The 16,952-nt window shown below is 42.9% G+C and overlaps 1 protein-coding gene across 2 annotated transcripts in view; it reads right to left on the bottom strand.

The window, feature by feature from the left end:
- The window catches only part of EML5 (EMAP like 5), a 382,142-nt gene that overhangs the window by 80,091 nt on the left and 285,099 nt on the right, over positions 1–16,952 (bottom strand). Inside the window, exons 26-28 of one of the 2 annotated variants that reach the window (XM_033952880.1) lie at positions 16,145–16,346; positions 10,908–11,034; positions 6,314–6,328 (exon numbers count right to left, since the gene is read on the bottom strand). In XM_033952880.1, coding sequence (XP_033808771.1) covers positions 6,314–6,328; positions 10,908–11,034; positions 16,145–16,346 — 344 coding nt within the window. The remainder of the gene's footprint in view (positions 1–6,313; positions 6,329–10,907; positions 11,035–16,144; positions 16,347–16,952) is intronic. The other variant, XM_033952881.1, reaches the window with a different exon arrangement.

The following is a 16,952-nucleotide window of genomic DNA, read 5'->3' as shown; positions in this document are numbered from 1 at the left end:
CCACTGGCTTATCATATAGTTCAGGGGCCAAGTGCAGATTTTAGATGGGGTCAAGATGGGTGGCTAAGCTCAAGGCAAGTTGTTTATACAGTTAAAACAACATATAAAGAACTGATTTACTTACATTGTGTGTAGCAAGCTACACTTGGTGCAAAATGAGTGTATAGTCAATTACCCCATAGGACTGGGGGTGCTAAACCAAATTGGAAATGACCCCTTTCTGGTTAAAGGAGTTTGTTCAATATTGGGGGTGCTCAAGCACCCACAGAACTGGCTCCTATGAATCAGCCCAAGTATTAAAGGCTTGGGTGAAGAGCCAGGCTTTCACCTGCTTCCTGAAGTAGAGGTAGTCTCGAGTTAGACGTAGCCCCTCTGGGAGTAAATTCCAGGGCGTGGGGGGCTACTCTCGAGAAGGCTCACTGGCGGGGATCACATCGTACAATTTCTTTTCATGAGGGTTAAGATAGTGATGCTCCTTGAGAGGACCTCAGAGGTCTCAAAGGTTTCATCAAGTATTCTGGCTCATTTTATCCGAGGACTTTGAAAATCAATCATGGAGTTTTCAATGAAATTACTGGTAATCAGTGTCGTTTTTGCACGAAGGGCGTAATGTACTTACGCTGCTTGCAGCCTTCTATCAGTCGTGTTGCTTCTAAGCTGAACAGGAATCCTCCAAATGCAATGTTGTGTTTTCAATCGCTAGGGACAGGCAAATTTCCTGGAGTCCTGCTGAGCTTGCCAGCTCCTCACCATTGAAAACGTGACAGTGAAATAAACCCTTCCACTGGCAGGACTGAAGATGGCGGACTCCCGCTCCGCTTAGAGGGAACAGTGATTCTAAGTCACGTTTTTGGACACTGAAGGGTCCTTTAACTAAGGCACGCTAGTGTGTCTTGGCGTGCACTAAAAATTAACACATGCTAAATGCTACCGCGTGCTAACACATCCATAGGATATAATGGACGCATTAGTACACATTAGCATGTAGACCATCTTAGTTGTTTTAGAGCTCTCTGGAAGCAAGGAAACTCCCTAAACCTATTTTGGTCTCTTCTAACTCGGTTCAAAAGGTCTCACATGCACAGAAGTATACCTGGTCATGGATTTAAGAAATTACTCATGTTTCCTTTTCTATTATGGAGGAGTGTGTGGTGCAGTGGTTGGATCTACAGCCTCAGCACCCTGCGGTTGTGGGTTCAAACCCCGCCGCTGCTCCTTGTGACCCTGGGCAAGTCACTCAGTCCTCCTTAGCCCCAGGTACATTAGATAGATTGTGAGCCCACCGGGACAGAGAGGGAAAATGCTTGAGTACCTGATTGTAAAAACCGCTTAGATAACCTTGATAGGCGGTATATAAAATCCTAATAAACTTGAAACTATTGCTAGTTCAAGGTCTCCTGCTAACTAGAAGTTTTCTTATCTCCACCCTCTAGAATTTCCTTAATTTTCTTTTCTTGTGGTTTATTATTTCTTACTTTTATTGATATTTCTTTACATAGTTCACCCCCCCCCCAAAAAAAAAAAAAACCTTTTACAAAACCGTAGCACAGTTTTTTTAGGGCTGGCCATGGCGGTAACAGCTCCAACGCTCATAGAATACCTTTGAGCGTCGGAGCTGTTACCTCCGCGGCCAGTGCTAAAAAAAACACGCTACTGTTTTGTAAAACGGGGTGGTAAGTTAGTTAAAGATTTCAAAGTAAAGGATTATTTCTGTTCAACAAGAGTTGTCTTGATTGAATATCAAAACTTTATACATAAAAAAAAAAAGATCTCTGTAGACACATGACTGCATCTCTTGCGCATGTTTGATAAAAGCTGCTTTTCAACAGGGGGGATATAGCTGAAGCTGTAAAACGATACAGATGCATATATAGGCTAATTTTATAATAGCGGTTCTCAACCTTGCTTCTGCTGTGGCAAAACTGACACTACTACTACAGTCAAACCTTGGTTTGCGAGAGTTTTGCAAGACGAACAAATTTATTTATTTATTTATTTATTTATTTAGATTTTTATCCCGTCCTCCCAATAGCTCAGAACGGTTTACAAATGAACATACACAGTGCGGAGTAACTAGACATATAAGTAGTACAACAGGTTTAGTGGTTGGATTTATAGTTTTTAGAGAGAATTGAATACAGGGAGATTAAGCAGAGAGAGAGAAGGGGGAAATACCGTAGTTTAATTTACGGAAAGTTATAAGCATATAGATGCAAATTTTTAGTGGATAGAGTAAGAGAGGGTCATACTGGAATTTCGGGAGGGAGATAGGAGAGTGGAGGGTGGGGCTTAAGGGGGGGAGAGACAGAGGAGATCTTTAATTGAAGAGGAGGGTCTTTACCGATTTACGGAATGCTAGTAATGAGTTCTGTTGTCTAAGTTGGGGGGGAAGTTGGTTCCAGAGGTGTGGAATGAAGTGGCTGTAGGATCGTTTGTGGGCAGTTTCTGTGAGCAGGGATCTTCCGGGGGGGACGCATAGGCGTGTCTCTGACTTTGAGCGGAGGGTGCGAGTGGGGTTGTAGACTTTGACACGCAAAACAAGCGTTGACTCGATATGCGAGCCCCCACCCCACCCCTGGGAACCAGCTTCGCCCATCCCCGCCCGTGGCCCACCCCCAAACCCTTACCTCGAGCGGGCACCGGCACACCGCACCAACCCACAGGTCGTGCCGGTGCCGAAAGAGCCTGCCAGGCCTGCTCAAGGCCTAACGGCTCCCACTCTCTCCGAGATTCTCATGAGAAACCGAGAATCTCACGAGAATCTCAGAGTGGGAGCCGGAAGGCCTTGAGCAGGCCTGGCAGGCTCTTTCGGCACCGGCACGACCTGTGGGTTGGTGCTGCGTGATGGTGTCCGCTCAAGGCAAGGGTTTGGGGGTGGGACGCGGGGGGGCTGGAGGTGAAGCCGGTTCCCGGGGGTGGGGTGGAAGCACACCAGTGGCCTCAGGGTGTGTGTGTGTCTTTTTGGGATAATAATAATAATTTATTTCTTATATACCGCCAAAGCCGTAGAAGTTCGAGGCGGTTTACAATAAAGAAGGGCTGGACAATCAGCGAATAGGTACAATCAGAGAAAGGGTACAATCAGCAAATGCAATCGGTGAATGGGAACAATACGCAAAATAGATACAATTAATAGATGTGGTGGGGGTAGGGTGGAAGCGCACCAGTGGCCTCAGGGTGTGTGTGTGTCTTTTTGGGATGTGGTGGGAGTAGGGTGGAAGTGCACCAGTGGCCTTGGGGGGGGAGGGGGGGGTTGGGATGTGGAATGAATCATTCGAGTTTCCCTAACTTTCTATGGGGAAATTCGCTTTGATATACGAGCACTTTGGTTTACGAGCATGCTTCTGGAACGAATTATGCTCGCAAACCAGGGCTCCACTGTATTTATCATTTCTATAGTGCTGAAAGGTGTCTGCAGCATTGTACATTTATTTCTTTATTTACACACCAAAAGGTTCTTTCACAAATTCAGAATTTTTTGGTTCAAAATTTATTTATTTTTTTTTTAAGTTGGTGGTACCTGCTGCAGGATACTCCGGCTTCGGAGCACACTTTTGCTAAATGCTAAGGCATCCACAGAATATAATGGGCGCCTTAGTATTTAGCATGTACTAAATCGGTTAGTATGCCTTAAAAAAAGGACCCCATAATATTCTGCTTTAAAAACATATTTGAACCTGAAGAGTTACACAGGATATCCTTACAGAATAAAGTGATATGGTAGCTGTGTTACTTTATTTTTAAAAGTAATAAGCATAAATAGAAATAAAACACATAAAACCAGATTAAAGAAAATAAGATGATACGATTTTTATTGGACGAACAATACTTTTTAAATTTTTATTCTTCATCATTTTTAACAATATTACAAGACATTATATAACCTTGTACAGAAATTAGGATAGATAACTTTACATTGAGTATCACTCAGATAAAAGAAACAGAAATACCTTCTTCGGGTCAGAAAGAGAAATGTAAAAGCATTCTGAGCAGAAAAAAAAAGCTATTTCCCTTGAAAGGTAGTCAAATATATTAAGATGATACCTTTCTACTGGAATAATATAGCTTCTTTTTTTTTTTTGCATAATTTTATTTCTGATAATTACTTTTAGAATAAATAAGGATAAAATAAGCCTTTCACTCTCATATATTCACCTCTCTAAACTAAAATGTGATACATTATTAGGGCTAAATGTTGTGTGATCGTGGGAACCGAAGTATCCCCCTCTTCAAACCCAGCATGCAACCAAAAATAGGGAGAAAAAGCCTCAGACTAATGTAGCAGTATAGAACCAAAAGGTATAAATCAAAACTGCTTTTCATACTTTCACAGAACAGCTCAGGTTTCGAAAAGGGCAAAGTCACCTGGAGGCATGTTCAAGGACTTAGCTGACAAAAGACGACTTGAGCTCCAACGCTGTCACGTCTTCTCCAATCTTCCCAACAAGCGACCTTGTTTCTCCAATGTTTGGCTCATCAGGGGAACAAACAATACAGCCTTGAAAAGTGCAGCCACGCTGAGACCAGCCCCCTCACTTGTTGGGAAGATTGGAGAAGACGTGACAGCGTTGGAGCTCAAGTTGTCTTTTGTCAGCTAACTCCTTGAACAAGCCTCCAGGTGACTTTGCCCTTTTCTAAACCTGAGCTGTTCTGTGAGGGAGTTTTTTGCCAGTGAAAGTATCAAAAGCAGTTTTGATTTATACCTTTTGGTTCTCTAGTGCTACATTAGTCTGAGGTTTTTTCTCCCTATTTTTGGTTGCATGCTGGGTTTGAAGAGGGGCGGGGGGGGTTATCTTGACCTCGGTGCCATGATTACATAATATTTTGACTCATTATATGAACATATTATATGTTGTGCCTCCTCGTATAATTTGTTAACACATTATTAGGGCTGCCATGCCCCCCTGCCTGTGTACTGAAGATTTTGGCATACAATCAGTCAAATGCTGCTTTCTTTGAATTAAAGTGTGCAAAATCAGCTTTTGTGGTGTAAGATATGTGAAATCCACAAAGCCGCTGAAAGGGAGCGCTGCAAAGAAGCAATCCCAAAGTCAGAAGCCAAAGACCAGGCTTCCACAAAAGAAGCAGGAACGTCCACAAAGTGCACTAAGTGGAGCCAGTCCTTGGACCCAGGAGTTTAGAACGCAAAATATTTTATTTAAAATTGTGAAAAATAAACGAACAAGCACTGGAACCTATACCCAATACGGGCCGAAATTTCGGCAATATAAGTCTTCCTCAGGGGTCCTATTAAGGATCGAAAATCCAATGAAAACATACAAAATAAAATAAAAATGACACAGCATTAGTAAAAATATAAAACATTACATCGAGGATATTGTTTATGTTTTTATTTGATTCCCTATCTAAATGTGTTGTCTTATTATTATCATTTTTCTGATGTAATATTATTATGAACGTTATGCATGATTAATGATTTATAATGCTCGCACATTAAGACTGTTTTTATATGTTAAGTTTTTTACTTCATTATTGTTGTTTTTATTTCATCCTCGATTAAATGTTTTATAATTTTACTAATGCTGTGTCATTTTTATTTTATTTTGTATGTTTTCATTAGATTTCCGATCCTTAATAAGACCCCTGAGGAAGGCTTATATTGTCGAAACACGGCCCGTGTTGGGTCTAGGTTCCAGTGCTTGTTCGTTTATTTTTCACAATTTTAAATAAAATATTTTGTATTCTATACTCCTGGGTCCAAGGACTGGCTCCATTTAGGACCTCTTCTATCAAACTGCTGCGCTGAATGGCCCGCGCTGATCCCGATGCTCATAGAGTTTCTATGAGCGTCGGGAGCAGCACGGCTCTCTGCGTTAAAAACTGCTAGCACATTTTGATAGAAGAGGCCCTTAGTGTACTTTGTGTAAGGTATGTATAGTGTGACCATATGGCTCCAGAATAAAGGGGACGGATTGAGACATCCGGGTTTTACTTCCATTGAAAGCAACCAAGATGTCTCAATCTGTTCTCCTTACTTCCATTGCTTTCAGTGGAAGTAAAACCCGGATGTCTCAATCCGTCCCCTTTTTTCTGGAGCCATATGGTCACACTAGGTATGTACCACACACAATACATTTTGGGCTCCTGTTATACAGCTGTGGTAACGATGCAGCCGCAATAAATGCAACGAAGCGCAAAGGAATCGAATGGGCATCGGTGCACTTACCACGGCAGCATCGCTACCACAGCCTTGTAAAAGACCCCCTTTAGGTCCTGTTTGCCCAAGGGGAACTGCAGTGCAGGACTGACACAATGAAAGCAATTCACCCATTTGAAAGAGTTTGTTGCTTACCTGACTACCCCCTGCCTTCATGGGAAGCAAGAAAAGAAAAAGAAGCAGAGCAAAAAGGTTAAAAAAAAAAGGCAAGCACGGATTAGCAATTAGAAAAGCTGAAGAGAACAGATGTTAGTTGTACATACAACACTAAAGGAACTAAAATATGCATTCTGTCAAAGGAAATTGTAAGGAATGGATTAACTGGCAAAACACAAATACGCATTTGTGGTGAACATAAAAATGGGTGATTCTATAATATGAAGTTATGCATGTCTCGTACGCTTAAGTGCACAGAAAAGCAGCTCTTGCACAAGTGCACCACTCACTATTTCTATAAGGTAGTGCATACATGCATGAGCTTGTACTTGTGGACTGAACATGGGAGGGGCATGACACACACAACTTATAGAATACTATAGGTTATGCACCTACCCCCCCATTCTACAAACGGTGTTGAAAGCTGTGCATGCAAATCTGGGAGTGGAATTCAATTGAGCAACAAGCCAATCGGTGCCGGTAATCGGGTGCTAGTAATTATTGACGTTAATTGGCAGCAGTTTGGATTTATGAGATGTGCGCGTGCATTTTTTTACGTGCAACTGAAAAGTGGGCGTGGCCATAGGAGCGGCATGAGCGGGTCACGGCCATTCACAGTATTAAGAGAGTATGGAGGACCCACGCCTAATTTAGGCACGAGGATCTTACACTAGGTTTCAGTTGGTGTACATCCTCATGCCCAGAAGTTCAGCGCAGATCCTGCCGCTATATAGAATGGTGCCCAGCGTGTATTAATTTTTTTAGCGCTAGTCCGTAGAAAGCCGCATCTAGGTGCACCCATTTACATCTGCCATTAATACGACCTAAATGGTCACGGCTAAATTTAGGTGTGCCAATATGGGCTTAATCTAGTATTCTATAATGGAATTGGGACAACACGATGATGTTAGAGACAGTCCGCCCAATATTTGGTTCATAGTCAGTCGCGCCCGAGACACCAGCGCGCCAACAATGGAGGGCAGGCAATTCAGTGCAAGACTCCAGCGCGCTGCGGGAAAACTTAGTTTTAAAGAGCTCCGAAGCGGGGTGTGAGTGGGGAACCCCCCACTTTACTGCATAGTATTCGTGCTGCTATGGGGGGGGGTTTGGAACCCTCCATTGTAGAGAAAACTGAACTTTTTCTGATTTTTTTCAGGAAAAGTTCCGTTTTCTCTATAATGTGGGGGGTTGCACCCCCCCCCAACGGCAGCGCGAAGAGTATGCAGTAAAGTGTGGGGTCCCCCCCACGCCCCCCGTCGGAGCTCTTTAAAACTAAGTTTTGCCGCGGCGTGCTTGTGCCGAGTCAGCGCTCGATTGTCGGCATGCTGGTGTCTGGCGCGCGATTGTCCCGTCACCCAATATTCACTAGTATTTAGCCAGCTGGGAATGGCTCTTGGCTGTCTAAATACCGCCAATATTCGCTGACTATCCTGGTCAGTGGATTGGCCGGTGACTCTCTGTGTCATGCGACAAAGCTGGACTAAGTCTAGTGGCCAGACAAGCCTGACTAAAAAGCAGGCCTATCTTTGGCCGCTATGTAGGGTTACCAGATTTCTGGTCGAAAAAGCAGAGAACTGTGACCCTGCCCCATTCCGCACACAGCCCTGCCTCATTCCACCCCCCCCCCCCCCAACTCCAGCCCCACACAAACCTCTCTTCGGGGCCATGTCTGGAGGGCTTCCGCACATGCACGGACGCGATGATGTCACATGCATAGGTGTGACGTCGCTGAGACCCATCCGCGCATGCGCAGAAGCCCTCCAGACAAAGAGGACATGTCTGGTAACCCTACCGCTATGACTTAGCCAGACAGATGATGAATATCAGCTTGGCTGGCTAGGTCAGATGCACCTGCTCTGAACCTGGAAATCCAATGCTGGTAGCCAGACGCAGCCGGCACTGAATATCTGGGTTCATAAGCCGACCACAGGAGGTAGCCGGGCTTCCTCCCGCAGTCTGAATATCGGCCGCTAGGTGCTCCCAGAGCATCACTAGGGCGCTTAAATTGGAGGTGTTCTGTTACAGAAATTGCCCCCAAAGATTTTTCCTGCATAGGTTAACTGAAAGGCAGCGAGAAGCTTCACTTTGTAAAAACTTTCCTCCATCCTGTGCCCATGGCTGCTTGCGTCTGGTCCTTTTTTCATTCCCCAGTGTGGGGACCCACCTAGGTACCAAACTGGCAGGTACAAGGGCCTTCATTTCTTCACCCAAGTGTGCACCCCTTTTTAAAATTACCTGCAGACTGGCACAACTGCTTTGGAAAACAGTGCAGACAGATTTGAAAATAGAGTCCACACGCTGTATTTCCCCCAGGAACTTTTTCCTTACATCTAGTTAAAAGCAGAAATATTTTGAAGCACCGCTCCTATTTTTAGCAGATTGTTTCCTACCAGTTAATGTACAATGGCACAGGGTAATACTATATATACAAAAAACACTTTCACCAAAAGGAAAAAGTTGAAGGTATATAATAAACAGAAACACAAGCAGAGACCAGTTTCTACGGAGGAAAAAGCCTCAGACAGGGGCCCACCCACCTCCACAATGGTGGAATAACGGTGTTCAGGCGATCACTTCACTGGCATAAAACCTCCTTCTATAGTGGTCATAGCAATGTGTTTAAAAATTATTATTTTCACTTATATTTTTGCTTTCAGATTTGAATGGTAAGAGAAGATAATGACTTAACTTTCTCCTTAGGGATCGGGACACCAACGGTGGCCAGCGTTTCACTGTCAAGCTGCCTCAGGGTGTAAACAAGTCCGATCACATTCTCACTTTCATGTGGACGCTCGCTTACGTCTCAAATGACCCTAAGACTTGTTTACACCCTGAGGCAGCTTGACAGTGAAACGCTGGCCACCGTTGGTGTCCCGATCCCTAAGGAGAAAGTTAAGTCATTATCTTCTCTTACCATTCAAATCTGAAAGCAAAAATATAAGTGAAAATAATAATTTTTAAACACATTGCTATGACCACTATAGAAGGAGGTTTTATGCCAGTGAAGTGATCGCCTGAACACCGTTATTCCACCATTGTGGAGGTGGGTGGGCCCCTGTCTGAGGCTTTTTCCTCCGTAGAAACTGGTCTCTGCTTGTGTTTCTGTTTATTATATACCTTCAACTTTTTCCTTTTGGTGAAAGTGTTTTTTGTATTCATTGTGATATTCACCATATCCGAGTTTTTGTGCTATTAATACAGGGTAATACTATAACAGTGCACCTAGAGGGCACCTTGAAAGACAGCCAAAAATTCCCCTGGCCTTAATCCATATTCCTCTTCCAATTCACTAAACTTTTAAATACATCTTCCCCCACCATCTGAAAGACCCTATGCAAATCTTTTTGGGCCCGTCTCTCAGTACCCCTCACTCCCTTCCTTCCATAAAGGGTTATTCTCTGTAATCGTGGTCAAACTGAATAACTCGGCTTGAAGAACTTTCGTGCTTTTGATCTCCCACCCACCCCAGACTGCTGTTAAATGAATGGTAAATAGGTTGCACACGTTTCTCGCCCAATACTTTCCCTCCGAGACCCATAACAAATATTTGAGTTAATATTTGTGCTATCGCTCCTGTTTCACTCTCATTGCTGGCTTCCAACACCTCCCCCTCCCCCAAGGAATTGATGTCAGAGGGCAAGCTCAAGCAAGTGCGAGCAGTGAGGAGGAGACCCTGCTTGCTGCTGGCGAAGACTTGAAGAGGTATGGTGGGAATGCATTTAAGAAACCCCCATCGAGGGGGGATGCTAAGTGCCATCTCCCCTCTGCCCCGTGCGCCATCCTCTATTGCTATGCTGCTGCTAAGCACCCTATATAGATTGCCCCCTTTCACTTGAACTGTTCAATTGGTTTACATTTTGCACTCTGAGTATATTGTTTAATTGTTCTCTCAGGGTTTCCACAGCTGGCATTGTGCTTTTTGCAGGTTTCCGGGTCTCAATGCGTCTTTCTCTGGTAGAAACCAACGTTTCAGCCACCCGTGCTGTGGCTTTCTTCAGGGTATGCTTTGAAGTCTGCAGTGTGACTGTGTAAATAGTGGGTTCACTGACTTGATTGGGAACAGGGCAGTCTACTGATTTGAATTTTGGCGGGAAAGTCAGTTGGTCAGAAATTTGAATTTTGTGAAAGTCCATAGAATGGAAAAGTCTCTGGTAGGTTTAACCCAGCTCCACAGGGAGAACGTCTTTAAACCTACCAGAGACTTTTCCAGTCTATGGACTTTCCCAGCAAAATTCTAATTTCTGACCAACTGACTTTCCCGCCAAAATTCAAATTGGTAGACTGCCCTGTTCCCAATCAAGTCAGTGAACCCACTATTTCCAGAGTCACACTGCAGACTTCAAAGCATACCCTGAAGAAAGCCACAGCACGGTGGATGAAACGTCAGTTTCTACCTGACAAAGATGCAGCGAGACCCGGAAACCTGCAACAAGCATATTGTTTAATTGTTTACATTTTCAGAAATAGGCATGAAATAGTATGAAGAGATGTGTGTCCCAAACAGCAGGTTCAGAGGCAAATTCTGTAAATGTTTCCTGCAGTGAGAGCCTATGAAATGTATAACTTCTGTTACCTTTCATCCAGTGAGGGCTCTTTTTGCTGTAGGTGAGGCTTGATTCCCTGCATTGGTCGAATCTTTGTAGATAAGGCTTTGATGGTATAGTTTATGTAGTTCTCCCTGATCACATCGCTGTCGTAGCCTAGTTTCAGAATGAGAATACGTGAAACAAGACCAGGGAAAGTACATATTAAAAGACAGCAGCCCACATAATAACTGTGCTCTTTGCTTCATTGTTAAGTCAGGCTCAACACTATACTGTGTACACTGAATTCTGATTGTCATGACAGTCGATTAATCGCTTGGAAATTCTACCTTTATGTTTCTGAAGGTTTTTATCGTCTAATCTATGCAGTAGTGTAAGTGGCACAAAACCCAAGCAAAGAATGATCCCCTGCCCCCTCTGTAAAAAGTCTTAATTTGTTTTGGCGTACTCATAGCATACTCATGAACCAAATATACAATCCAGTAAAATTCATGCATGCCATTTGATTGGCAATCTGCCACTGGGAGATGCTAGTAAGTTAATTAGAGTTCATTATCCAAGTTTCCAAGTTTATCCAAGTTTATTAAATATTTTTGATTTATCGCCAATTCAAAATTCAAGGCGATGTACAAATAAATAAAAAATTTTTGGTAACACACTTACAATTATTAAATAAAAACAGACGATTATCTAAAATACAAATATAACATTACACTTAAAGGGTATTTCAACAAATTAAAATGAAACAAAAGGAAAATTATTTAATGGTTACATTCAGTATTAAAATCATTAGGATTTGTGTGGCAGGTAGCAGGTGTACAAGTTGATCTACCATGGCCTGTGTATAGCTTATATCACTTTGATCATTGTTTTACACTGCTGTAAAATTTCTGATTCTCTTCCACAGCTTCAGCGATAACTTTAGGCTAGATAATAGCGCTATAGACAGTCGTGAGACATCGTGAAGCACAGGGAAAGGGGAGTGGTGAAATCCAGGTGAAAAGGCGGTCAGGGCTTCCGTCAGCTATTGTCATAGATGTCACAAATGAGAAGAGTGTCTGAGGATCTGAAGGCAACAAAGCAGTGTGACAAGTTGGTGGCTGTAGCTGGAAGGATGCTAGGCTGTATAGAAAGAGGTGTAACCAGCAGAAGAAAGAAAGTGTTGATGCCCCTGTACTGGTCATTGGTGAGGCCCCACTTGGAATATTGTGTTCAGTTTTGGAGGTTGTATCTGACAATGGACTTAAAAAGACTTGAAGTAGTCCAGAGGAAGGCGACAAAAATGGTATGGGGTTTGCACCAGAAGTCAAACGAGGAAAGATATGTATACTCTAGAGCAGGGGTGTCCAACCTGCGGCCCGAGGGCCGTATGCGGCCCCGTGAAGGATTTTGTGTGGCCCTGGTCGAGGGCGATGCAGTGTTTTCCTCTGCTGCCTCCGGCTGTTTACCGTCTTGCCGGCTCCCTCCTCTGTCTTGCTGCAACGTTTGCGCATTTGTGCGACCATCAGAAACATTTTTTTCGGCCAATGCGGCCCAGGGAAGCCAAATGGTTGGACACCTTTGCTCTAGAGGAAAGGAGGGACAGGGGAGATATGATACAGATGTTTAAATACTTGAAAAGAAAATGCCCTCCCATTTTACTAAACCTCGATAGTGTTTATTAGCGCAGGGAACCGCACTGAATGTTCCATGTGGTTCCCTGCGCTAATAACCACTATCACAGTTTAGTAAAAGGGTGGGGGGATATAAACAAATCTTTTCCAGAAAAGGGAAATTTGTAAAACCAGAGGACATATATTGAGGTTGTGGGGTGGTAGACATAGGAGCAGTGTTAGGAAATTATTTTTTAACGGAGAGGGTAGTGGATGCCTGGAATGCCCTCCCGAGGGAGGTGGTGGAGATGAAGGCAATTGAACAGTGCTAATGGACTACCTCCTCCTAGCTCCCCTTCCTTTCTCCTCTCTCCTGCTCCCTGCTCCTCTTCCTCTAATGCCTTGCTACCTTACTGCTCCCCCATCTCTGCCCTCCTCTTTCCTTCCCTTGCACCCCCTCCCCTTCTCTCTCTACATCCCCTCCCCTGCCTCTTCTTTGAATGTCTATAATTTTTTTTATCCTGTAACTTTACTGTGAATGTCAATTGTAACCTGTTCTGAGCTCCCGGGAGAATGGGATAGAAATCTAAATAAATAAATAAATTTAAAAAAAGTGTGGGATGAACACAAAGGATCTCTAATTAGAAAATGAATGGTATAAAATGAACTAGGGCCAGCTCCAGGCAGACTTGCACGGTCTGTATCCCACGTATCGTAATTCAGTTTAAGATGAGGTGGGGAGGGCTTCGACAGAAACTCGTCATTTGGAAGCGAGTTCAGTGCTGGGCAGATTTTTAGGCCCTGATTCTATAAAGTCTGCCTAAGTCTTATCTAATGCTGAGCGGGACTTAGGCGTACAAACTAAGTGGTTAATGAGCCATTTAAGGGTCTTAACGAGTGATGATTGGCACATGGACATCCAAAGGATGTGGATGGCACTTTGTAGGCGCCTCCACAATTTCATGGACGCCCATTGGGAAAACTCACGCCTAACGGAATAGGCATGGGCATGGTTTGGGCGAAGCTTCAATATGGGCATCCTTTGATTCATCATTTGCATAACTCTGAGCAACCTAGGGTGTCCATTTCATGCCTATGTACATTGTAGGCAAATGAAGACCAGGTCTACTTTTGAGCTTAGTTTGGGCTTCAGATAGATCTAAGTTCTATGAACGGAACTTAGGCACAGTTTGGACGTCAATAATGCGATCTGCTAAATAGCTCTCTGGGTTTTTATTTTTGCTTTATTAAGCTCAAAATACATTTAATAAGGCACCACAAAAACAGGGCACATCAAAAGAGATATATTGCATGCAAAACCTTCTATTTTTGTGGACAAACAGCAATTCTATTTGCTAATTAAAAGAAAAGATCCATTAACTGAAGCATAGCACATGAAAAACACAGCTTTAGGTTTTGTGCTAAAAAGCTACCCTTTTTTTCTGACTAAACAGTGCTTCAATTAGCTCATTCTTGAAAGCAAAGAAAGCATATGAAAAAAATATAGATTGCATACATAACTTCATTTGCAAAAGCTTAAAAACAGAAAAAACTGATATAGACCTTAACATGGCTTCTACTTCATTGCAAATGGAGGTGTGCAGCTGCACAATGCTGACCTCATTGTGAGATCACTGCTTCCTCACATCTGATATGATAGCTTAGGGATCTGCTATGCTATGATCTTCTCATGTATTTTCACCTTCACATGGCTAGGATCACTAAGCTCTCATGATATGAAGTGAAACCCTCACAACTGAAAGGAAGCAGCTGTGGCTGGGTAAAAACCCTGTGCTTATCTTCCAGAGGTCATGGGTTCAAATCCCAGGACATATTTTAATTGTGGCATTCTACCTTGTAGGTGCATCTTGATGATCTCACAATGAGGTCAGCATTGTGCTGCTGCACACCTCCATTTGCAATGAAGTAGAAGCCATGCTAAGGTCCGTACCTGCTTTTATTTCAGTTTTTAAGCTTTAGTAAATGAAGTTATGTATGCAATCTATATATTTTTTAATGTGCTTTCCTTGCTTTCAGTAATGAGCTGATTGGAGTACTGTTTAGTCAGAAAAAAGAGTAGCTTTTTAGCAAGAAACCTAAAGCTGTTTTTCATTTGCTGTGTTTCAGTTAATGGATCTTTTCCTCTAATTAGCAAATAGCCCAAACTATGCTCAAAAGTAGACCTCCTTTACAATGCCTATAGGACCTAGTTTTACAATTGCTATGAAACTTGCTAGCTCACTGTGTAGCACACTGGTTAAACCTACAGCCTTCTACCCTAATGTTACTGTTTCGAATCCCAGTCACTCTCTCTGATGGAAGAAAAACAAATAAAAGCATTAAACAGATCCAACTCCCAGAATCACAATTATAATGAAAAATACCATAGAATCGCCATTCCAATAACATCATAATAATAAAATATTATAACATTAAGGACATCATTTGGATGTCTAACTCTCGACGTCCAAACAGTGCTGAGCCTCGCTGATCACGATTCTACAAGGGACACCTATCTTGGACGTCCAAATGATGCTTAACTTTAGATGCGCTTTGCAGAATCAGGGCCTAAAGGTCTATATCCCGCAAATGGCAAGACAAGATGGTTTTGAAAAGCTGGAGTGAGCTGTGACGGCAATTCCAGTAGTTGGAACCTAAAGAAAGTACTGGGCAAACCTCTACAGTCTGTGTTCCAGAAATACCAAAGAAAAAACTCCAATTTGATCGCGAATGTATAATGCATGTGGCTATTGGGCAGAATAGATGGACCGTTCAGGTCTTTTTCTGCTACCATTTACTATGTTACTATGCAAGATGGACTTTTTTTTTAAATGTTATGAGCAGTTTTTTGGGGATTTAGACTTTTTTTTGAAAGTGCCCCTCCACAGCAAATTCTCTTTGCTTCTTACACTGATGTTTGGTCTTTAACAATGAACTCGCAGTGCTGCTAAAGTATTGAGAAGAGAACTGGGAAAGGTGGAAGAATAAGTATTATGACCCTAAAGAACAAGGATAATGATGAGATCTCAGAAAACATCACTGAAAGAGAAAAGAGAGAGATAGAAAAAAACAATGAAAAGGAAAGCAGACTGGAAAGCTGAGATGGCAGGTGAAATATCACAGCTTCTAGAGCAGTGATCTCAAACTCACGGCCCGGGGGGCCACATGCGGCCTGCCAGGTACTATTTTGAGGCCCTCGGTATGTTTATCATAATCACAAAAACAAAATAATACAGTTTCTTGATCATATTTCTCTTTAGCTATAAATGACAATATTATTATTAAGACTTAGCCAAGAGGAAAGATTTATAAACTAGAAAGAGTTTTACCTCAGACAAAATTGTCATTTCTTTAATAAGACATTAAATATTTTTTCTGAGGCCCTCCAAGTACCTACAAATCCAAAATGTGGCCCTGCAAAGGGTTTGAGTTTGAGACCGCTGTTCTAGAGTGATTTTCAAGGAGGAAAAAAAGGTTCCAGATTGAGAGGTAGGGGAAAGAAAGATGTCATAAAGTTTCTGGGTTGGTGACCTAGCAGAAAATCACCATTGAGAGGATCCATCAGGACCACAGAAGAAATCAACATAGATGTAAAGGCCTAGGCTATACATAGACAGTTTTTAGCGAAGGAACTTGAACCTAATTTCTGTTTCAGCTTTTAATTTCATACTGACCTCCATCTTCCTCAGAATCCAGGTCAGACTCTTCACTGTCACACTGCCTGGTTTCGCGGTGCCCCTCCATCTCATGGCTCCACAGCATGAGCGAGGTGTCCGAGCCTCCAATAGTGACTAGTAGGCTGTCATCATGGGTCCAGCGAACATTCGTCACATGAGTACTGTGGGCCACATACCTCTTAAACTTCCCAAACTTTCCCTGTAATATTCCAGAAACACTTAAGGAATTCATAAAATGGGAGCAAACTGATTGATTTACGATTAGCAACTTAATTAGAGCAATAAAACGGTCACAAGCAGGGGTTATTTTTTTTTAAATATCACCAGGGGCAATTCTATGAAGTGGCGTTTAAATTAATGGACCAAAATGGAGTGTGTTTGGCGCCATTTCTGTAACGGCACTGAGATGCACCTAACCTGTTACGAATGCCATTGTCCACGCTTTTATAAAACCTGGGCACCTTTAGATCTTTATTGTAACAATGATTAACACATTTCTATATGGTTCATAATTTACATATCTAATATAATAAAAGGCTAGCCGCGCATGCGCACTCCCACTGCGTGTGCCGGTTTTCCATGAGCTGTAGGGCCCCGCAGGTAGGAGTGCGCATGCACGCTTAGGGTTCTGTTTATGGTTTGTTGTTCGGTCTGGCCTGCTCCCTGCTCGCCTTGCCATATTGTACTTTTTAGTTGAAAGGCGTGGCGGTGGCTCCTCTCACGATCCCCGCCTGCGTCGGACTTCCGACGCACGTAGGGATCGTGAGAGGAGCCGCCGCCAGGTCTTTCAACTAAAAAGTACAAT

The sequence above is a fragment of the Geotrypetes seraphini genome, chromosome 7, assembly GCF_902459505.1.
Source record: "Geotrypetes seraphini chromosome 7, aGeoSer1.1, whole genome shotgun sequence".
In the NCBI taxonomy this organism is placed as follows: Eukaryota; Metazoa; Chordata; class Amphibia; order Gymnophiona; family Dermophiidae; genus Geotrypetes; species Geotrypetes seraphini.
This window is presented reverse-complemented; position numbering and strand designations above follow the sequence as displayed.